Source organism: Trematomus bernacchii, unplaced genomic scaffold (assembly GCF_902827165.1).
Source record: "Trematomus bernacchii unplaced genomic scaffold, fTreBer1.1, whole genome shotgun sequence".
In the NCBI taxonomy this organism is placed as follows: domain Eukaryota; kingdom Metazoa; phylum Chordata; class Actinopteri; order Perciformes; family Nototheniidae; genus Trematomus; species Trematomus bernacchii.
The window spans coordinates 789,696-814,338 of record NW_022987942.1 but is presented as its reverse complement, the minus strand read 5'-3'; the positions used below and the strand labels follow the sequence as shown (position 1 = coordinate 814,338).

Sequence of the window (24,643 nt, the reverse complement as noted above, 5' to 3'; positions counted from 1 at the left end):
GCATTCGTGTGTGGCTTTTTTGAGACTCCCCTGACGGTCACCCGATTCGTACTTGTAATTTGTTCTATCTATAGCCAATCAGATGTCTCCTCAATTCTAAGCCAATCACATGAGGGTATGATTTATTGCGTTCATGACGTACTGTAGCACTTCATATACGCATTTTGCCCTGTCCGGAGATGACAGGTCCATGGAGCCTGCAGGCGCTAATCTCAGGACCGAAGGACCGTAGCATAGTCGTCTTTATTTTTACGGTATTATTATTCAAAGATAAATAAGGAAGTCTGTGTTATATGAGATGGCAGAGAGGTTTCAGCTCCGATTATTAAATCAAAGAGGCTTAAAGGTAGGGTAGGTAAGTTTGAGAAACCAGCTCGAGTGTGCAAGAATTTGAAAATACACAACCGGAGAATATCTGCCACTTCCTTATAGAGCCCCTCCTCCAACACACACGAACGCGCACATGACCAATGAGGGCACGAGATAAGTTTGTGCACAGATGGAAGGCTGACAGGCAGGTAGGCCATCCAGTTATTTTAGCCGGGCCGGCTAAAATGATTGGTCGTGCTTTTTACAGTACTACGGCTTCCACAGATGACATTTTTACATGGATTTTTTGTCAAAGCACTTAAGATATTCATTGCTATCGGGATTGTTAAGAGTATTCCATGGAATATAACAAAAAGTGTATCTCGAGCCGGTTTCTCAAATGTACCTACCCTACCTTTAATGTTTTCGATTATATTATTTCACTATAGCTACTGTATGTGGACGGTGTCAAGGTCCAATGTTGACTAAATTAATCAATAGCGGGTGTAACTAAAATACAAGATGTTTTTATTTATATATATATTATTATTAATAATAATAATAATAATAATAATATAAAATATTTTATTTGCGTGCATTACCTGTTCGGAAAGTGGCGCTGTACTGAGAGTGGCGATTTTATTTTGTAATTATATAATACTTGTAATAATGGTGCCTTCACACCGGACGCGATGCGAATGATCGCTCAAGTTTCTTGCCGGCTGTCAGCTGTTTACTCGCCTCATTCATCTGAGTCAGCTTCTCGAGCCGTATCTGGCCGTGCAACACATATACTGCATGCTGAAGCAGTGGCGGACTGGCCATCGGGACGTACCGAAGTGGGCCGGTCGGGCCACTCCGATCTGCCCACCTCGGTACCGGCAGGGGCAGACTGACCATCTGAAGTTGCTTTGACAGGCGACAGAGGTCCACCGTTTCCCCGCAGCGAGGCTCCCCCCGTTGACAGTTCACTGTCTAGCACCCACGGGAAGTGGCGCTGTACCTTAATAATATGAAAGCTTGTATTTGCGTGCATTTCTTGTTCGGAAAGTGGCAATGTACTGAGAGTGGAGGTGTCCTGAGATTAGCGCCTGTAGGCAGGCTCCATGGACCTGTCAGCTCCGGACAGCGCAAAATGCGTACATGAAGCGCTACGTCATGAACGCAAGAAATCATATCCTCGTGGGGGCGCGCTCATGTGATTGGCTTAGAATGAAGGAGACAGTACGAATCGGGTGACCGTCAGGGGAGTCTCAAAAAACCCACACACGAATGCACAGCGATCCATGCACAGAAAGCGGTTTGTGTTTGTAGGTGCAGCGGTTTTAAACGGAAAACAAATATGTGAGGATCAAAAATACATATGTAAAACTTTTTTCTGTATTTGGATTTTATTTACATGTATATGAAACGGAACACATTTGTGTGTGCATTGAAAAACACAAGTGTGGATCCGGAAATACAAGTGTGAATCCTTTTGCGGATCATGAAATACAAGTGTGAATCCTTCTGTGTGCATGTGTGTATTATGAGACTGTTCTGAGCCCATAAACACCTGCCGTTGCAAGGCACCGGCGGTAACAATCCACTACCGCCCGCGAGGACCCAGGTTCGATTCCGGTCTGAGGTCCAAAACATTTATTAAAAAAAATAATAATAATAATCTCCCGTTCATCGCGTCCATTCGCGACCCGCCTATCACATCTCTGCGCCCCACCAGTGGGGCGCGCCCCACACGTTGAGAAACGCTGGGTTAGACTCACAAGTATGGATTTGAAAGGGGAAAATCGGGGGTGCGAAAAGTCGCTAATGGAAATGTACAATGATGGATTTTTTAAGCGTTTGGAGAGATAACGATTTACTGCCATTTTGGCTAAACTTCTTATTCCGGCTTTGATCAGTCTGAGCTGAGGCTTAGGCACTCTAACAAGTCTAACAATCTGAAGGGAGAAATCGTCAGCGGCCAGAATGCAGGAACTTACATAGCAGCCCAGATTTGACGGCCCCTTTGAAAATGAATCGGCTGCGGGCGGGATTGTAAACAGACTCTTCATCACTCCGCTAGCAAGTCCCTATTTATCCATATTTCGGCCAGAAATGTTACATCCAAACAGATTCCTAACCCCAGTTAAATGGTTTGGAGGCAGAATCTCAGAGGAAAATTCTCGGATTTAGATCAATTGATGGAATAGCTGGAAACCATGCCAAGGCTGTTAATCAGATCGTGGACTGACGGGCGGGATGTTAATGGATTTGTTATATAAAGCAATTGGCATAAAGACTGATTTTATGGTGATGTGAATTCGTTTTTACGCCTGAAATGCTGTCATTCTGTCTTTTGGCTGAGGCGAGTGGTTCAATAAAATGTGCCAAGAGTAAAGGTGATAATTGGCATCCTTTCCTCTGATAAGGTTTAATGGCTGAGATATTTTTCCATTGGTGATTACAGATGCTGATAGGGTTGAATAGTGTAAAGGAGGTGAAGAGAAAGGGCCATCCTCTCTGCTTTTCTGTGTTGAGTGAGACAATGATGGCAGCATAGTGGTTCATTTCTATTGAATAACAGTGCTTTTTTTTCTGTGGACTGTCTCCCTTTGATCAAGCACATGTGTATCTTTAAATGATAAACGGGGGCAGCAGTGTGTGGGGTCTTTTGTTTTGTTTTGTGATACGTGTGATCAAGGCAGTGTTCATAGGGAGGGGAAATGTAATGCATTGGAGTCTTTTTCATTGTTGCTGTCAATGATAATGAAAAGCCCTTTCAGGATCTGTTACAGTTGATATATGGGAGTATGGTGTTTTTTTGCATAGTTTGATGGCAACATGGCGGTTTTTTATGTTAGTAGTGTGGTAGGTCTGGCCAATGCATCTGGCATCAACAATTACTTCATATGAGAAGTGAGGGCAAAAAAACGTCTACTGCCACTTTAAATCTATAAATGTTGTGTAGATCTAAAAGTGTTTCATTAGATTTTCCCATGGTCCTTTGTGTGTTGCCACAGTCTGAGCAGAGTGACAGCTGCTTCATTTCTCTGGAGCGCCCTCACCATCTCGGATTGAAACCAGCTTTCATTAACTTCATGCAGACAGGCCTTCATCTGGCTCAATCATTTATATACTGATCAAATTAGACTTGGTGCGATCATACTGATACACTCAGACATCATCATCATTTATAAGTTGTCAAAAGTGTTGACATTCATTATATAGGATTTGGGGAGTAACAGATTACATGTATCAGGATGATCAGGATCAGAATACTGTTGCATTCTAAAAATAAGGGATTACTAGCAGGATGTGTTAATAAAAAAACTAAAATGAGCATATAGTGTTTGTTGCAAAAGGATCAGATGTTATCTCTTCTCTGTAAGCTGTGATGTACTGTAGGCTAATACTTTAAAGGTCCCATGTCATGGCCATTTCTACTGATCATAATTCCATTGTTGAGGTCTACTAGAATGGATTTATATTGTGCAATTTTCCAAACTCACATTGGTTTCTCACACAGCATCTCTGTATAGCATGTATTCACTCTCTGTCCTAAACGGCTTGTTGGAGCTCCTGCCCCCCCCTCCCTGTGAGCCCAGTGGCCGTCTGTGAGACAGCGAGACACAGCGAGACACAGCGAGACACAGCGAAACCCAGCCCGAAACACACACACACCCGCAGCCTGGCTGGGAGTTTGTGTGTGTGCTCAGGCTGAGTTCCGCGGTGTCTCGCTGTCTCGCCGACCCCACACCAGTGAGCCAGCTCACACTGTCCCGCTCCTCGCAGCAGCGAGCCTTGCAACGTCCCGCCAAGTGTGTGTGTGTGAGGAAGTCCGCGGGTTGGTCCAAACGTAACGGCTCCGCAGACGTAACGTAACTATACCCAAATACGTCACTATACCCAAGAAGTAAACAATGGAAAAAGATAAATCTCCAACAAGGCGTTCTGGGGCATCATAGACAGGTCTTTTCTGTGTTAGAGTTTTACTCGCTACAGGGTGTACTTTGAGGGTTTGTGACTCTGCAGACCGTTTACATGCAGAAAAACCTTCATAACACAGGGGGACGGGTAATAATGAGGGGTTACGTATGGTAACCCTTGTTATACAAACACAGGCGGAGCCCTCTACTGGACTCTATGGGTACTCCCCTTGATCATATCATGCTAGCATTCATCCACTGAGACTTCTATAGACGTAGCCGGCCCCGGGGCGGGCCTACCTGAATGCGCGCGCATCTCACCACATAAAAGGAGGCCTCGCCTCCTGACTGTCATCCTACACTTCTCTTCAGCAAGCATAGAACAGACAGGGCCCCCGAGTAGAGGGCTCCGCCTGTGTTTATATAACAAGGGCTACCATACGTAACCCCTCGTTATATCTCTCAGAGCCCCGATGTATACACGCAGCCTGTCCCTCTCAGGAGCCAAGCCTGGAGAGGTTGGCCCAGAGTGGGTAACGCCCCGATTGCACCTGCCTCTTGAAACATCGCCCCCCAGAACTGGGGAAGCGCCCTGGGCTGGCCCACCTTCATCTGTGTCATCTCTGAGTACCACGGAGCCCTGACGCGATCCGGTGCTACTAGGATGATTGACAGACATTCCCGCCTCACTCTCCCCAGGAGAGGGAGAATGAGACGCAGCCGTGGAAAGGCGTAGAGCAGCTTTCTTGGCCATGGCTCGTGTGCAAACGCGTCCACCCCCAAGGGTGGGTCGTCGCTCAGAGCCATGGAGAACCACAGGGCGCAGTGGCTGTTGCGCCGGCTGGCAAACAGGTCCACCTCTGAAGCCCATAACCACAGTTTCTCCGCTGTGGTCAACAAAGCGGTGGAGCGGACTCCGCCCTGCCTGTTGATATATGCCACTGTGGTGCTGTTGTCGCTCCTGACCAGTAGGCCTACATGTCTCCCCCGAATTAAGGGTTTGAAATGCTGGAGGACCAACATTACTGCCCGTAGCTCTAGGAGGTTGCTATATTACGGAGCCCCCTAGGGGACATGGAGAACAAAAAAAAATTATTTGAAAAAAAAAAAAAAAGTTTTGCGAGATCTCGCAAAACCCCTTTGCAGTTTGTAGACGGTCCCTAAGCACTCCTCTCCCTCCTCCAGCTGCAGATTGTGACCAATTCTTGAAGTTTAGCTCGGATGACGGCGCGTATCGAACTGTTCTGATAAAAACTAGGGCTGTCAAGTTAACGCGTTAATAACGCGTTAACGCAAAAAAAAATTAACGCCACTAATTATTTTAACGCGATTAACGCATGTGTATTTTTTGTCCTCGCCGCCCCGTAGTTTCAGAGCGCATCGAGTTTAAAATACCATCTACAAGCTGATGCTGACAGCCCCGCTCCTGCTGCCCGCTTGTGGCAGACCACACTTCCACGCTCACCGGCAGCCCCGGACTGGCCATCGGGAGGACCGGGAGGGAGTGTGTATGTGTGGCGCGACTCGCGCGAGCGAGGCACACCTTACGTGTTGTTAGCATCTGGTGCTAGCTAGCTGCGCTAAGGAGCTGTTTCAAGGACATTTCGCCGACAACTGCGCCGAGCACTTGACTTTATGCAGTCTGCAGCCAGACAGTGGGACATTGTACGAAAAGTCAGCTCACTCAGCACGGATAGTACGCGCTACATGATTGCAGCGTCCAGGCAGCACACGTTCGAGCATATATGCCTTGAGCGGCACATAGCTCCAAAACACACACACACACACACACACACACACACACACACACACACACACACACACACACACACACACACACACACACACACACACACACACACACACACACACACACACACACACACACACAGTATTATTGTATGAGAGAGGTTCCAGGTTGAATTGAGGCGAATATTTGTAATGTTCAGGTTGTTGTGTTTAATATTCATGAGAATATTTGTCATTGTTCAAATGATAATAAACAAACATATAAAGCATATTTGTCCACTCATATGTTGATAAGAGTATTAAAAACTTGAAAAATATCCCTCTAAGGTACATTTAGAACAGATAAAAAATGTGCGATTAATTTGCGATTAATCGCGATTAACTATGGACAATCATGCGATTAATCGCGATTAAATATTTTAATCGACTGACAGCCCTAATAAAAACGACTCTGTAGCTCGTTGTCTACCTTGCTATGATTGTAAAGTCATGTTGTTTGTAGTTTTACAACGTTATGTTCATATTGATCACTTATGTGAAACCCGTGCCTATTGCCAAGCACTGATGTTATATCTTTATATTTAAGGCCAAGCTCAAAGTAAAATCGATGAACCGCTCCATTGTTGTGGTTTCTGTGTTGCCGAACTGACCAGGAAGTACATTGAGCTAAATGAAAAGTTTTGCGAGAGGTTTTTTTCAAATAATTTCTTTTTTCTTCTCCATGTCCCCTAGGGGGCTCCGTACTATATAGGTATTTTTATATAGGTATAAACAAAAATATTTGTATATAGGTATAAACAAAATCTCTGAGCAGAGAGACATTTTTGATAATAAATATCTTGGTTTCTTCTTTCCAGATCAGGTTACTACAGGTAACTAGTAATTATAACCGAATACATTTTTATAGTAACCCCCCATAAATCTACCACTCCTCTCATGCAGCTCAGTGAAACAGAGAGGAGTGTCTGTGATTTCCTCGTGTGGAGGAGCAGGGCAGTAAAGAAGAGTTGTACACGGCTCTGCCAACACCATTAGCTACGCAGTAAATATCACTTAGAGGAGAGGAGGACAGCGCCATATAACACCTAGATAGTGTGTGTGTGTGTGTGTGTGTGTGTGTGTGTGTGTGTGTGTGTGTTTGCCTTCTGCTTTTCTCCATCTCTTTTTTTCTCCTCATTTCATTTCTATCACAGTATTTTCTTCAAACAGCAGGGGGCGCCACACAGCACATCCTGTATGTGCATAGTTCCGTATGGTTGTCCATCTGTTCCTCCTAATATTTAGTTTTTTCTATGAATTCATTTTTAAATTATGAAAAATAATATAAAAAGGCTTTATTTTATCTAGATCTCAGCTGAATCTTTGCTGCAGTTTTGAAACCCATGTAATTACATTTATTAGGACTTATGCTCCACAATTTATCACAGGGAACTGCTGGCTCCACCACATTATGTTGTTTCATTCTGGTCCCCATATCAGATCTTGTAAGACAAGGAAACGGCTGATTATTATTTTCAAAATGATTTAACAGGACGTTATTTATATAGACCATTATCAGAAATAAAATTTGTCTCAGGGTTTTTTACAGTGTGTACAGTAAACAACACCCTCTATCCCTAGACCCTCGCAGTAACAAGGAAAGATTCTCCAAGACACCCCATGATTAATAAAAAAAAAAGACATCAGGGCCCAGATACTGGTACTTTTAATCGTACTAAGGCCATTTTGGCTTCCTGTGCCACTCAGCAACTTTCTTAGGATTTAACGGGGTCCCGCCTCCAACTCTGTATCCAGTTCTCTTCATACATCCATGCAGGCAATTCATGGTTAAACATCCACCCTATAATTAAGTGAGACAGTTTGGCTCAAACTTGGGGAATAGTTGGTAAGCAGTGGAACTGACAATTGTTTTCTTTTTTTTAAAGATTTTTATTACATTTTTCACATTTTATACATAAATGCAGAACAAACATATACAGGCAGCAGCAGACCACCCCCCCCGCCCCAATTATTCTCTCACACACACATGCCTACATACACCTGCGCACACATTCATATATACATCAACGTAAATCATGTAGATACATATTTACAACAAATACATCATATACACGCACATGTACATGTACACATATACAAATATACTTCCTGTCCCTCCCTAGGACAGTGCACCTTTGATATAGGGCAAGAAGATGTGCCACACTCCATTAGATTTGCTTGGTACATTATTTACCCTGGCGATCATAATTTCAAAGGCCGCAGTCTCTGTCATGAGTTAAAGCCATTCTGTAAACTCTGGCTTATGTGGGCTCTTCCAGTTGTGCAGGATAAGCCTGGCAGCTACAATAAAACCTGTTAAAGTCAGTCTAAGTTCTGCTTTAGTAAGGCCTGGTGGCACAAGAGATTTGTCCCCCAGCAAACAGAACTGTGGCGATTCTGGTTTTTTAATACCACCTTCCAAAAAGGCAGTACCCTTGGGCAATCCCATAGAGCATGAAGAAATGTGCCCATTTCTCTATTACATTTCCAACATTTATTGTCCTGAGTTAAGCCCATTTTAAACAATTTCAGGGGTGTAAAATAATATCTATGCACAATTTTATAATGGATAAACTTGCTTCTCGTATCCCTTGTAGCCCAACCTACATTCGAGACTATATCCTGCCATAGATCCTCCCTAATCTCACTACCAAGATCTTTTTGCCATATCTTTCTTAGGGCTTCACATAGTCTAATTTGAATATGTGACATTTTTCTATAGAATAGTGAGGCAGAGTGTAGAGTATGGGGAGAATTTAAAAACTCTTGAATCTTATTCTCTTCTTCCTCATCCCTTGTCAGTCCAAATACCGAACCAACGCTGCTCCTCAGCTGTAGATATTTCCAGAAATCCCCTTTATCAGTCAAGTTAAATTGTTTCTTAAGGTCCTCAAATGACATAAACAAGCGGTCTCTGTAGAGATCATTGACAACATGTATCCCTTTGCCAACCATGTATGCCATAAAAATACCTTTTTCCATATACAGATTGAGGGGTTGTTCCATATGGAGGAGTACATTTGTTTGTATTGTGAGATGCCCAACATCTCGTGTGCCCTTGCCCAATGGGAATGTTGTAAAATCAGATTTCCTCCCTCTGCCTGTTTTGCTGTGTTTTTCTGGGATAACAGTTCAACGACCTTAGCCGGTGCTGATAGAAATGACGTTTAAGTCTGAATAGGGCATATTCAGCTTTCTTGTTATATATTTCATTTATTCGAAATTTCAAATCACAGATCTGTCTCAAAAGTAAGTCAGTGTGCTTCTCAGATAGTGTTTTCTCTAACCCTTTAAGTTGAGATTCCAAATTCTTTACCCTTTGTGTTTGCTCGCTTTTCTACTGGAATAGGCTATACTTCTCCCCCTGATATATGCCTTAGAGGCCTCCCAGACTGTCCCTACTTTATCTGTTGACCCGATGTTCACCAGGAAGAAACTCTCAAGATCCTCTGCCATTAAACTATTACATTCTGTGTCCTGAAGTAAGGAAACATTCATCCTCCATCTGCTTTTCTTAACCTCATCTGGCTCCATTACTAAGCATAGTTGAACTGCAGCATGATCAGTCAATGCTATAGGTCCTATCGAGCAGTCTGAAACGCTCTGCACCAAATCTTTGCTGATCAGAAAGTAATCTATCCTTGAGTGAGATCTATGGTTGTTAGAATAGAATGTATACTCTCTCTCTTGGGTTGACAAGCCTCCAAATATCTGTCAGTCCAAGGTCCTTCCCCAAAAGCTCGATTGCTATTCTGTCTTTTGGTACATTATTGGAAAAGGTGGTTTTATCCAGAACCCCGTCTAACACTTGATTCAAATCTCCAGCAATAACAGTATGCCCATCAGCTATGCTCCCCATTACTTTATTTATTTTATGAAAGAAACCTGGATCTTCCCCATTTGGAGCTTAAATGTTACACAAATTCACTTTTATTCCGTTAATTTTGGCTTCCAAACAAATCATTCTTCCATCTTCGTCCTTTTGCTCATTAATAATAACGAAATTCAAGTTCTTATGCACCAATATAGCCGCTCCACGCTTTTTACTATTATATGAACTATGGTATATTTGACCCACCCAGTCCCTTTTCAAGTGAGTCTCTTGTAAAACGGCTATATGTGCTTGTTGTGATTTGAGGTATCATAAACATTTCTTCCTCTTTATTGGATTTTGTAGCCCGTTTACATTCCAGGACACTATTCTTAAACCACTAGCCATCTGAACAGGTGACGTTTATATGCCTCAGATTGAGATGAAAGCTCCCATGGAGGGAGGAAGACAGTGAGTAATGAAAAACAAAAAAAGGTGCCGCTTAGCTGCCTGCCAAAAAAACAAGTTATCAATAACACATAATACTCCTCGTATAGAACCCCTTCAGAACAAAAAACAACATACAAGGCCCCCGTAGGAGGAACCTTATACCTACCCCTTACCCTGCTCTCATTCATGAGAGACCCACCGCAAACCTGGTCCGTGAGGCACATTGAAGTGATCACCGACAATTGTTTTCTTAACAGTAGCAATACAATCATTTTGAATTCAATAAAATTAGGGAAGTTGTTGGTTTATTTAGTATGTGGCTGTGTGATAAGCGGGATGATATGTATAGAGGCGGTCATTTTTCCCTTACATGTTTTACAAATGGACGCCATTTATCTGTAAGATAAGAACTCTTAATTTTGATACATTTAGCTGATGACAACCCGAGACGCTCAATCACAAAATGGTGGAAAATGCTGAAACCAGCTGTTGGAAGTGCTTTTATACAAACACTGCACTGATGTTACCTTTGTGTTGTGCTATAAGTTTCTTTGCATTTTCAAAATCTCTTTACAAAAAGTGAAATTGAAGAGATTATGGATGATGTTGCATTTCTATGGTGATGGAGGTTCTCTCTAAATGGCAGATAGTAAATGATACAAAGCAGAGGACCCAGTGCAGATCCCTGTGGGACACCCTAGGTGACTGAAACAGTGGGCAGTTTGGAAATTACAAATCTGAAGAAATAACACATATTTTAGTTTATTTATATATTATGACAAGAGGTTTATGTGATTTTTTTGATTATGACAAGGTGGGGATCTATGGAAAAAATAAGTTGATCTTATAAACTGCTGGTTGCCATGGTAGTGAACATGGAATTAATAGTGCAACCTGAATCCAACTGAACGGAAGGGGGGATTAACAAGAGATTAGAATGGAGTTAACTAAAGTCTCATCATTTTCTTTGGTGTCATATTATCCCACTCACCTCACCGCTCACATGTCTACATCCGTTAATGTGTCTTTATACTGTAGATGACATGAAATGTGAAATCATATAACCTTCTGCCTGTGCCTAAATGCCTTGACTCATCTTCTGTTTATCTGAAATGTATTGTCAATGGCATTTTTCCACGAGGCAATAAAGTAACAAAAATAATAAAAATAACTGGTGAAAATAGTTAAGTGTTTGTTTTGCAGCTGATCAGCCTGGGGGAATAAAGACCAGTCATGGGATATAAGGAGGATTAAGAGGAGGGGGTAGATGTTCATAAATACCCACGTGCACACAGGCACATGACCTTTCACTGATACACACACTGTGCACGTACAATACTAGAACGAGTGGCATTATAAACATACACTTCCACATTTTCACTCAAACACTAACAACTATAACTTATTACTTTCAAATAACAGTTCTAAAGCAATAACAGTTAAAGAGTGAGCTTTTATGAAATCTAGTTTTACATCCTTTATAAATGTATTTATCTTTCAGATTTCAGAAGTTAAAACTATAAGTGATGGTTGATTGAGAATGCAGAACCACTGTAGCGTTATGAAGCGGCATAATGACAGAACAAAACCCATGTAATAAACTGAAAAAAATGACATATAACAGAGATGTTGAATCAACATATATCTGACTTATTCAAATGACATACTGTCTTTTAAAACTGCTAAACATAGAAGTGTGATTGCACCTGTGAATTCACCAATACCAGGATTACTTGCTTGGCAAAGATACTGAACCCCACGTTTTATCCAGATGGCCAAATTTGTGTGAGTGTGTGCAAATGTTAGTCTCCCTGAGCAGGTACGATACAATATGATACAGTACGGTAATACTTTATTGTCAGATTAAGTCCACATTTTAGTTTTGCGTCACTGCAGCTCTATTTGTATAACATTACAATCACTGAGGAGAATATTTTCAAGACCCTTTAACATACATTTAAACTAGGATTTAATATGAGAATAGACTGCTGCACTTAATACTTCTACAGTCTAAATGTATTGAATTGCGGGTACCTGAATCTCCGAATCGAACAATTCATATTCATATTCACTGTTCAGGACATGGTTGGGTTCAGAGATCATGCTCATATATTGTCATGTTAGGATCATTTAGAACAGTTTCTCAAAAGGTTTGACTTTGAAGTGGTGGACACACTCTTGTACCATGTAGTATTGCAATACTGCAGAACACTGAAAATCACAGATGTGAAAAAAAGATAAATGTGTCTACTGGCAACGAAAGACCGAAGGCAGCTGATAAAATACATCTTTTGTTCTGTCCTTTACAGATATAGCAACACATTCCAGGATAGCAGATGGTCTGTCATTACACTTCAATATGTATATGGAAGGACCTGCTTGTTTTTTAAGTATGGTTATCCATAATGAATCAGATTGTGAGCCAAAAACAATTTCCTTCCACCTTATATTGCAGCCCCTGCTTCTGTATGAATGTATGAATGGGTGAATGCTGACTTGGGGTCGATAAAACTAGAAAAGCGCTTTATAAGTGCAGTTCGTTTACTATTTACCATGGAATATTGTTTTTTATGGAATAGATTATTTTTAAAACAACAACACAGTTTGAATAATTTCCAAAGTTACTTCTGTGGAGCACTTAATGCCAATGTTTGAGTTGTATTATTCCCCCATTTTTTCAAAGAACTGCACAACGCACACAATTTGCAGCCTGGCAGAGTTTGGTGCACAGTGAGCAGCTGCTCTGCGCTCAGCGGCCTCCATGCTGGTGATTACACCGGCTGTGGAGTGTAGCCAGGGGTGGATGGAGGTATACAAGGAGGAAGGGGGATGGGACAGTAAAGCAGGCAGGGGAGGGAACAGAGTGAGGACGGGTTCTGATGTAACGCAGTGTGTTTGTGCAGGGGGCGGGGCTTGTGTAAAGAGAGAGGCTCATGGGGATGGAGAGGATTGCCAGCCTCATGTTAATCTGCCTATCAGAAGTGCAGCAGCAGCAGCAGCAGCAGATCTACGCTCTTCTTCCTACCTCCTCTTCTTCTTCTTATCTCAGCTCACTTTCTTTCTTCTCTTCTTCTGTAATATCTCTCAGGCTTTCCTTACTCTGGTTCTGTCCCCCCTTCCTCCTCGGCTCTCTCTGTCACTTCTTGCTTTGGTAGTATTTGGAAGTCAGCGGGTCTTTCCCCTTATCTCTCTGGATGGTGGACATGAAATCCAGCAAAACTCCCAACAAGTCAGCAGGGGTTGCATGCCAGCCCAACAACGTGAGTTTGAAAGTGTGTGTGTGTGTGTGTGTGTGTGTGTGTGTGTGTGTGTGTGTGTGTGTGTGTGTGTGTGTGTGTGTGTGTGTGTGTGTGTGTGAGTGTGTGATGGAGAGCTTTTTGTTTGGCTCACAATGGTACATCCATCTTGCGTAGTGTTCAGTCTTATCACCTTAGAAACTAACTCTTGTTCTTTTGTTTAAAGCATCCCCCATGGTTATAGAGTGATGCAGGAATTAGTCTCATGTTTTTGTACGTGTTTGTGGTTAGAAGCCTGAAATATGGTTATGGTTAACACAAACTGAATAGATGTTCCTGTTTTGTTGTACGACATAAAATATGTCAGTCAATACTTCACTGGTGAATGTCCGAAACTTCTATTTGTCATAAAAACTAAAGTTGCTTCACCTCGACACACCAAACATTAGCCGCATTTAGCTTAGCAGTGGTGATGGGCATCCATGCAATTGTAATGTCGTTTGTTTATTACCTAACGTTAGCTTTTTACTTCCAGCGATTGCATTAATGCTTTTAAAATTCATGAAGTGGTGTTAATAAGTGGAGATTAATCTGCTTAGTAAAATATGTATCATATTAGCCCTTGCGATGCTAACTTTATAGAAGGGAAATATAATTTCTACAGCAAAAAAAGAGTTTAGGTGTGAGCTTTTCCTGTTTCAACATGACAATGCACAAAGCATGACCCACAGGAAGTATTTGCCATGAATTACAGTGCAAAAAGCGTGGTCATCAATCGATTACCCTGAATATTAAACCAATTCAACTTGTTAAAGAGCTTTATTTTTTTTCCATGTATTTTTTCTTTTAATGTTTAGTTTATTTTATTATCTTTTCTTTTTAATGACTGATTTTAAATGCCATTTTCTTAATGTCTTCCATTTTTGTAAAGCACTTTGAATTGCCTTGTGTTGAAAGGTGCTATATAAATAAACTTGCCTTGCCTTGCCTTGCCTTATCAATAAGCTGACGGTAATAGAGTGCTGCAGTGATGACGTATTTGTGTAGGCCAACTGGAAGTTAGTGTAGACCTTAAATTGTACTTGCTGGCTGTAATGTACAAAAAGGTTGATCTTTTGCCCTGAACTGTAGACGTAAAAGCGCTTTGAGGGGTCGCAAAGACTGCAGAAGTACTACAAATGCAGACTGTTTACGATGTACCATTCATACCAATAATCTGTGCCTCCACCAGCAGGGCCAGAGCAGCAGCCTAGAGACCCCGGACCTCAGCGACGAGACCACCGACACAGAGGACCATGAGGAGGAGGACCTGGGAGTTCTGGATGACCAGCGCAACATCATGCTTCACCTCTTGTCCCAGCTCAAACTGGGCATGGACCTCACACGGGTAAGACTCTGCCTTCATTGCCTTTCATCACGAGTCACTGCACAGGCTTTCTGACAGAGCACCTCTCTGATTTAGTGTCTGTGAGCAAGAATAGTGCTGCTCTGCCATCGAAGAACAACCACAACAAGCATTAGCTTGTTAAAAGTGAAAGAAATAAGTACAATTTAAAGTATTACAGAATGGATTATGCCCCTAATATACTGTAACTCACAAATGATAGTAGTCAGCATTTGTGAAACATTTTTTTCTTTTGCTCTGTCCATTGTCAACATGTAAAGAAGCATCATTTACAATGGAGGAAATAAGTATTTGATCCCCTGCAGATTTTGTAAGTTTACCCACAAATTAACAGTCTGTCATTTTAATGGTAGGTTTATATAAACAGTGAAAGTAAGAATATCAAAAATAAAATCCAGAAATGTACATTATATAAAAGGTAAAATCGGATTTGCATTTAACTGTGGGAAATAAGTATTTGATCCCCTTGCAAAACATGTGTTAGTACTTGTTGGAGAAACCCTTGTTGGACGCACAGAGGTCAGACGCTTCTTGTAGTTGGTCTCCAGGTTTGTGCACATCTCAGGAAGGATTCTGGTTCACTCCTCTCTGAAGATCCTCTCCAAATCCTGAAGGTTTTGAGGCTGATGCTTGGCATCTTGAAGCTTCAGCTCCCTCCACAGATGTTCTATGGGATTAAGGTCTGGAGACTGGCTAGGCCATTCCATCACCTACATGTGCTTCTTCTTTAGCAGCTCCTGTGTTGCCTTGGCCTTAGGTTCAGGGTCATTGTCCTGCTGGAAGACCTGTCCATGACCCATTTTCAGTGTCTGAGGGAAGTAGGCTATCGGCCAAGATTTTACGGTGCATGGCCCCGTCCATCCTCTTCTCGATGCAGGGAAGTGGTCCTGTCCCCTTAGCAGAGAAACACCCCCAAAGCAGAATGTTTCCACCTCCATGCTTGACGGTGGGGATGGTGTTCTGGAGGTTATAGTCAGCATCTCTCGTCTTCCAAACACGGCATGTCGAGTTGATGCCAAAGATCAATATGTTGGTCCCATCTGCCCACGTCATCTTCTCCCAAGCCTTCTCTGAATCATTCGGATGTTCATTGTCAAACTTCAGACGGGCCTTTCATGTCCTTCTTGAGCAGGGGGCCTTCAGGCGCTGCAGGATTTGATCCATTATGGTGTAGTGTGTTACCAATAGTTTTCTTGGTGACTGTGGTCCCAGCTGCCTTGAGATCATTAACAAGTTCCTCCGTGTAGTTCTTGGCTGATCCCTCACCTTTCTCATGATCATCAATACCCCACGGGGACAGAGCTTGTGTGGAGCCCCACACCGAGGGCGATTGATGCTCATTTAGTCTTTCTTCTATTTAGAAACACACACATTATTCTTCTGAATAATGGCACCAACAGTTTTCTCCTTCTCACCAAGCTGCTTTCTGGTGGTCTTGTAGCCAATCCCAGCCTTGAGCAGGTCTATCTTGTCCCTGAGGTCCTTAGGCAGCTCTTTAGTCTTGCCCGTGGTGGAGAGGTTGGAATCTGATTGATTGATTGATTCTGTGGACAGGTGTCTTTTATAGAGGTAACAAGTTAATATTAGGAGTACTTTTTTAAAAGAAGAGGACGTATGTAACCGTCTGTGGGAGCCAGAATCCTTGTTTGTTGCAAGGGGATCAAATACTTATTTCCCACAGTTAAATGCAAATACATTTGTATCTTTTATATAATGTCAATTTCTGGATTTTATTTTTGATATTCTTACTCTCACTGTTTATATAAACCTACCATTAAATTATAGACTGTTCATTCATTTGTAAAATCTGCAGGGGATCAAATACTTATTTCCTCCACTGTATCTGATGGAGGCAGCTCTAGATATCTTTTAGTAATCAGTCACTACCCCTATTTTATTGTTTACTATCAGTTTAATCTCAATAAGGATTTGGGGATTTTGAGATTAGAGTATTTGTCTGTTATTATCCGTGTGTGTGTGTGTCCAGGATTTCTCGATATAGCAAAGGGAGGATGTGGAATATTTATAGCCCGGCTTGGGGAGTAACAGAGTACATGTAACAGGATTCATAATCAGGATACAAAAAACGGTATTCCCTTACAGTGATATAAAAAAGGGGTTATTAGCAGGATTACAATGTTACAATACATTTAAAAATAAAAAACGATATGTTATGAAACTCAGGATTACATATTATAACACTTTACGACTAATCTCCCAGTCCAAAACACACAAACTAAAAACATACAGTAGTAGTCGGTTTCTTCTTTCCTAGGTTACATGTTCTGTTGTCTTACATAATACACTACATTTAAAGTGTTCTTATTGATATTTATTTTCTTTTGTATTTAATTGGGTCGCATTGGATAGTGAGGTAATCCAAAATGAACGGAAAGTAATCATGTTACATTACTTTACAGTGTGAAACTTCGATTTTGTGTTCCTAGCGAACACACAGGAAGTCAGCCTGTCACATGTTCCTAATGTACAGTATAAACTAGTGTCTCCTTATTTGGGCCGGGATGGTAAATAACACTCCCTCCTCTTTGCTTCCTCCACCCTCCTGGTTGTGGTTATGGATAGCAGTCAGACTCCTCTCATGTGATACAGGCGACTGTTTCAGACCAGTGAGCTGATTACTCAAGGCCCAGTGCTCTGGATCACGGGGTGATGAGCTGACAATGTGCAACAGAAAGGGATTCTGACCTCAAATACCTGAGACGCTGGGATTACACCATAACTCATGTAGGGGGGGATCCTTCCAACTCTGTGTTAGAACAACATCATTTATCCACTTATGTACACATAGGAAACCGTCTGCACATCTTTCCAATTATTCTCCAACCATTCACTCTTGCCATGACCATATTGACTGGTGCTGGGCCATGGGATCGACATTTGGGCTGCCCTCTGGCACGGCTCTGACAAAACACCCAATCTGAGCCTGAGCTGTCATCATTTGGACCGTCAGGTTGTGTGACAGGCCTGGCTTTATGTCATGAGGAATCCAATAGAGAGTCAATTATATTCAACCCCTTTACATGACATGAAACCATAGCTCAGTTGAGTTGAGTTGAGTTGAGTTAGTTAGTTAGTTAGTTAGTTAGTTAGTTAGTTAGTTAGTTAGTTAGTTAGTTAGTTAGTTAGTTAGTTAGTTAGTTAGTTGACTCTGGCCTGGACGAAGCCTTTATGAACAACGTCATTAAATACCATCCACTCCTAAATACCATCTTTACTTGCAAAGTATGTGATGTCTCTGCTAACATTAAGCATTAAGCTAACCAGTCAGAGCAGACTGGGCTTTTTGTTTCAGACTGAGGCAGTATGAAAACAATGAAGACCCTTTTGAACATTAAAGCCTGTAGATATGGCACAGTAGAGGCAACAAATACAAATATGAAACTGAAAATGAACAAAAGAGGGCCTCTTATAAATTGGAAAATGCAATAACAGCTGCATTTTGCTGGAGCATTCCTTGAATAAAAAAGCCAAAATGTTTGTAGATTTTCTGCAAATGAACAAAAATGAAAGCTGTTGTAGTTCTGACGGATATATTGTCCCATCTAAAAGACTTGCGCTTCAAGCTTTTGAACATGAAAGATACAGTGTCTGCAATTCTTGTCATAGTGAAGCTGATTGGACATTTCCAAACCTGCTTTGAGGACTTTAGCCTGGAAAGAACAGGCTACTCATTGAAAACCTATTTCTTGTCAGAAAGGTCTGATTGAGCTCTAAGAAAATGCTCCCTGTGACGCTGTCACTTTCTGTAAAAAGGTCCATGCTGATGTTGCTACATATCTCTGTGAATCAGCATTTTCAACAATAAACACTGCAGTCAAAAACTCACAGCCGACTGAACAATGCACATGAGAGCTCTGAGGGCTTGGGGACCCCAAGAAGGTGAATATAGCTCTGGAGTCATGGCAACATCAATATCATCATTCAATGCATGCTAACTCCCTCAGGCCAGCAACATGTTCTCACTAATATTACACATTCCTGTCCGTAAAATAGTTTTAATTTCGTTTGTATAGTTGATTCTTTCCAATTCAAACCCCCCCTTAACATGCAATGAAAAAAACTGAAGTACAAAGTATTCAGGGATTGCATTTGTTAGTTAACTGCAAGTTAGACAAAACTATTGTTTGGACAGGTGTCAAGACATTTTACCCAGACCCAAACACGCAGAACTGTTGAACAGTAATGCATATATGGCAAACATTGCTAGTAATCGAAATAAAATAAAAAATAATCTGAAATATTGCACTGCCTTGTAGTACCCTGAGATGACATTGTTAGCTGTGGCCCCAAGCCAACTTGAGTTTGAGACCCCTGGTATATATTTAAAAAATGAATTGATGGATGTTTTTAAGGTCAGACAAATCATATTATGGACCAGGTTTCTTTGACTTCTACTGGACACCCACTTTGTTCAATTGTGTTTCTTCTTCATATTAAACATAGGCTGTAGGTAGCTCCTATGCAGTATGTCTTAATAATAAGTTATAGCTCCAACGTTATGCCTACAACTACATATCTTATCGAGGTGGCTTTGTGTTTCATCATGGTTTAGCTAATGCACATTGGTCTAAGAATGCAGCAGAGAGCGTGAGCATAGTTCTGTGTGCACAGTGATCCAACAGTCGTCCCCTCTGTCTGCCCCTCCTCAGGTGGTGCTCCCTACCTTCATCCTGGAGAAGCGTTCTATGCTAGAAATGTACGCCAACTTCATGGCTCACCCTGACATGTTCCTGTCCATCACCTGCGGCCGCACAGCAGAGGAGCGCATGGTCCGCTTCGTGGAGTACTACCTGACCGCCTTCCACGAGGGCCGCAAGGGGGCCGTGGCCAAGAAGCCCTACAACCCCATCCTGGGCGAGAACTTCCACTGCTCCTGGTATGTGCCTCGGGTCCGCGTGCGACCCCTCAGGACTACCAACTGCCCCGGTCCCAACTCAGCACCCACAGACTCTGCGAGCATTCCCGGGTCCCCACAGAGGGGGGTGGGTGGCAGCAGCAGGAAACACTCAGACTGCTATCATGTTAGTTTTGTGGCAGAGCAGCTGTCCCACCACCCTCCTGTGTCAGGCTTCTACTGCGAGTGCAAGGAGAAGAAGATGTGTGTCAACACGCATGTCTGGACCAAGAGCAAGTTCATGGGCATGTCTGTCGGGGTCTCTATGGTCGGGGAAGGTAAGAGAACTAGAGCTTGATTGAAAATTGAATGTTTGCTTGATTTTCATAGTATTGCAATGAGTTGCACACGAACACAATGACCGCGCCTGAGTTTGAAAGGTTGTTTATTCATTTGTTTGGTATTGTCATGCACTGCGCAGTGCACATAGCGCTAAAGTGTTAGTAGAGGCTAACTATGGAGTCGTATACAGATCACATAGCAACGTTAGCTAATTGTGTTTTGGTGAAATGTACTGTAGGTCTTCAGCTTTTGATGTCAGGTGACATTGTTTGAGGTTTTCATGTCATTAGAATGTTTCACAGAAACCCTCAGCAACTTCTTTAATGTTGGGTGAAATAAATGAGTGTGTGCCAAATACCAGCAGACACATAAAGAGATGCAGTGATCACGTCTTTTTGTAGGCTAACCTGGAAGTTAGTATCGCAAAGGCTCCCTCGACAAACATTTTTTTTCCATTGGACTTACTTTAGAATATTGAAAAGAAGTGTTTATGATACCTACATGTTTTGATCAGCAGGATCATCTCCACGTATAAACTTAAAGCATAAATGCAATTGCAAGAAGTAACTTAATTTCTACGATTCTTTACTAAAGGCTGCTAACGTAGTGATGCTTTTTAGTACTCTATTTAGACGCTTCTTAGCAACCAACATGTTCATGACACATAGAAGCGCTGCACATTTAACCGGGGGGGTATTTACTGACTAATCTTACATTGTAGAAAATAAAGTTAAAATATTTTAAGCTTGTGTTAACCACAGATCTTATTTCAGATATTTTCCAAAAATGTCATGATGAGGGAACCGTAAGTGGTAAAATGCTAACTAATTTCCAGGTTTTCGGACTCATTCCTGCACAATTGTTTTTAATCATTGTCAAATAAGGTAATGTTGTTTTAGAACCATGTCGGAGCGATCGGATGGTGTCAGATGGATAAATGGCTGGCCATAATCAGACATCCACAGCTGTTTGTAGACTCAGAGCCTCCTCCTTCAGCTCAGTGAATCCCTACAGCAGGACTCACATTCCATCTGCAGCCTCTAATTGGACAAATGTTGTTCCAAAACAGAATGCCATATGCATGTGTTTATTCCATATGTAGTTATCTTGATCAGATCTTACACAACCAAGAGCAGGCTGATTGAAACAACAACGGAACAGTAGAACGGGATGAGAGTATCGAAGGGGGACATACTACAAATGAATTGGACACCCAAAGTTCAGGGTGCCAAATATTTCTTATGTTATCAATTCCATTGGAAGCACTGTTTTGTGTGTGTGTGTGTGTGTGTGTGTGTGTGTGTGTGTGTGTGTGTGTGTGTGTGTGTGTGTGTGTGTGTGTGTGTGTGTGTGTGAAACAATGACCCACATGCTGCATTCAGTCAGCCGTGCTGTTCACTGCTGCACAGGGAGCTGACAGATGAATGCAGGAGGCTGTAATATCTAATATATCTAGTAATATTATATATATAATAGTGTGTGTGTGCGCGTGTGTGTGTGTGTATGTGTGTGTGTGTGTGTGTGTGTGTGTGTGTGTGTGTGTGTGTGTGTGTGTGTGTGGTGTGTGTGTGTGTGTGCATGTGTGTGTGTGTGTGTGTGTGTGTGTGTGTGTGTGTGTGTGTGTGTGTGTGTGTGTGTGTGATCTGACATGTAGTTTCCAGCAGTAAGAATTCACTTTTATTTGATTGTTTAGCTTCAATTTGCAGACATCACTGTTGAATTACTTCTCCTAACCATATTGTTTTAATTTGCAAAAGTTTGATCATTTGGAATTCAGAGATACATGTTCCATGTTTAAGCAGGGCAAAGTTGGCTTGGAGTCTCTGTCTCTTATGGAAGTTTACATTACTCTATTATCTTAGAATTAAGGAACAATGTTAGATTACAATTTGGGGCGACTTTGACTAAGGAGGTAGATTTGGTGGTTCAGTCCCCAGCCCCTGCAATTAGCATATCTGTGTGTCATCGGTTAAAAATGTCTCGTTATGCCAGAGTTCTGTGTGGGTGTGTGAATGTTAGTCTCCCTGAGCTGGTGGTGGGCATTTAACAATGTGAAGGTTATGTTTCTGCCATTATTTAGGACAGGTGATAGTGCCTCAACGCAGCTTTTAGTGCACATATCTAAATGAGTTTAACTACATTATGACGTGCGATGGTGGAAGTCTGCAAGTGTGGATCATAACACGTTTTTACCATGTTAACATGTAGTCGTGTAACTGAATTGTGAAATACAGTGTTATATCATATGGCCTGCTTTTAAATCATTAAGTCAGTAGTGGACCGGTTGACATGTCATTTGTCTTTGGACGCTATCATTTACTTTTAGTTCAAGTTTGACCTGCCTCCTGTGAGCATCTTGGGTCTTCACTCAAGAAAGGTTATGTAACACAAGTCAGATTTAAGATATACGTGCAGACTAAGTGGCCCAGGAACTTGAGACATTGACTTAATGGCCATTTTGGGTTCTATACTACAAGATCAGAGATAAACTCTCAGTAAGGAATACATGCATTCCCCGAGGGTTAGTGCACACATCTCCCTCTGGCATGCACAGACACCTTAGCCTCTCATGTCAACTCCTTAAATGCTACTGAGCTGGGCATGTGGTATGTGGTACAGCCCAGATAGCAGCACTACATGAAGCATTCCAATGATTACACTGAGGAAACATTATCATGCCCCTAAGGCATGCCCTCGATTCACCCCCTGAGCAACAGTGAGGCCCAAACTCTGTCTTACTGTTGATGGAAGGAGTTGGCCCTCAACAAGGCCTCTGTTAAATACAGGCCCCAGAGGCACAAGGATCATATTTTGCAATGAAATGTACCGTGGCACGAAAACAAAGTAACCCAGTTTCTAATGTACACTTATTCATGATATTACAGCCTCCTGCATTCATCTGTCAGCTCCCTGTGCAGCAGTGAACAGCACGGCTGACTGAATGCAGCATGTGGGTCATTGTTTCACACACACACACACACACACACACACACACACACACACACACACACACACACACACACACACACACACACACGCACACACGCACACACACATGCCTGCACACAATAGAGTGAACCCATATGGGGAACAAATCTATGAAACACACACACGGTGAATTCTTAAACACAGAACTATAAATAAATGAATGAGCAGGAATTGAAAGAGAAATACCTAAAATATATATAAACTTAACACAGAAGGTAAGGCAATTTGTGTTTGGTAGATGATTTCTATGTTGTAACAATGCTTCTTGCCAATACATCTTATACCGTTGGAAAGCCTGTTTTCTTACCATTCAAATGGTACCACATTTGTGACGAACATGCATTTGTGGGATGAGCAGCAGAGCTGAGTATGTGGGGTGCGCCCATGAAAAATGTGACAAATCTCCTCTGCCAATGCCGAGGTTTATGATTTATTAACAATTGATTCATTTAACAAGCAGCCTCAGTAGCGTGTGGAAGAGCCAAACACAGCCACAACAGCCTCTCCTCCTCATGCTGTCACCAGCCTGCTCACCCTGCTGTGGGATGGCTTCCCATTCTTCAACCAGCATTTGTCCCAGGTCAGCCAACGTGGTTGTGTTGATCCCTCTGACACGGACAGCAGGGCCAAGTTGATCCCAAAATGGGGTTCCATGGGGTTGAGGTCAGGACTGCAGGTCATCCTCTCCACTCCTACTCTATCGGTGCAGCAATCAGCAAAGCCTTCTCTGCGTCTTCTCCACACTGTGACCCTACCATCCATGTGCCGTAGGCAGAATCTGGACTCATCGCTGAACATAATGTTCCTCCACATGCTGAGGTTCCAGTGCTCTGAACATAATGTTCCTCCACATGCTGAGGTTCCAGTGCTCTGAACATAATGTTCCTCCACATGCTGAGGTTCCAGTGCTCTGAACATAATGTTCCTCCACATGTTGAGGCTCCTGGCAACCGTACGAGACCCGAGATTGGCTGCTGTTTGGCATTGGCAGAGGAGATTAGTCACATTCTTCATGGATAGGAAAATTTTTTAAGAAATACATGAGAAAATATGGACAGTATATCTGGTAGTAATAATAATAATAGATTTATCTTGTAAGCGCTTTTACAGAGATAGTGAAAAGAAAAGAACAACAAATAAATATAGTTGAAGTCAAATTAAAATCAAGCAATATAACAACAATCACACATTAAAAGCCAGATTGAAGAGGTGAGTTTTGGTGAGTGTTTTGAAGGTGGTGAGGTCAGGGCACTCTCTGATGGGTTGTGGGAGTGAGTTCCAGAGGGAGGGGGCAGACACGAAGAAGGCTCTGTCCCCCCAGGTTCGGTGCTTGATGCGGGTGGGGAGGGATAGGAAGTAATGTGCACATTGTCAGTTGAACCATGATAGGTAATAATGCCATTGTTCAGTATGAGGTTTTTTTGCAAGTATTTTAGATGAGGAGCAGTGTGTGTACAGTATGTTTGTGTGTGTTAGTGTGTCTGTGGAAGACAGATGTGTTGTGTACGACCTGGGTCCAGGGCAGCAGACTGGGCACAGGACAGCTGTCTG

The 24,643-nt window shown here is 42.2% G+C and overlaps 1 protein-coding gene across 1 annotated transcript in view; it reads left to right on the top strand.

Annotated features, from left to right (window-relative positions):
• The window catches only part of LOC117470717 (oxysterol-binding protein-related protein 10-like), a 65,493-nt gene that overhangs the window by 31,173 nt on the left and 9,677 nt on the right, over window positions 1-24,643 (top strand). Inside the window, exons 7-8 of the mRNA XM_034115560.1 lie at window positions 14,734-14,889; window positions 19,578-20,100. Coding sequence (XP_033971451.1) covers window positions 14,734-14,889; window positions 19,578-20,100 — 679 coding nt within the window. The remainder of the gene's footprint in view (window positions 1-14,733; window positions 14,890-19,577; window positions 20,101-24,643) is intronic.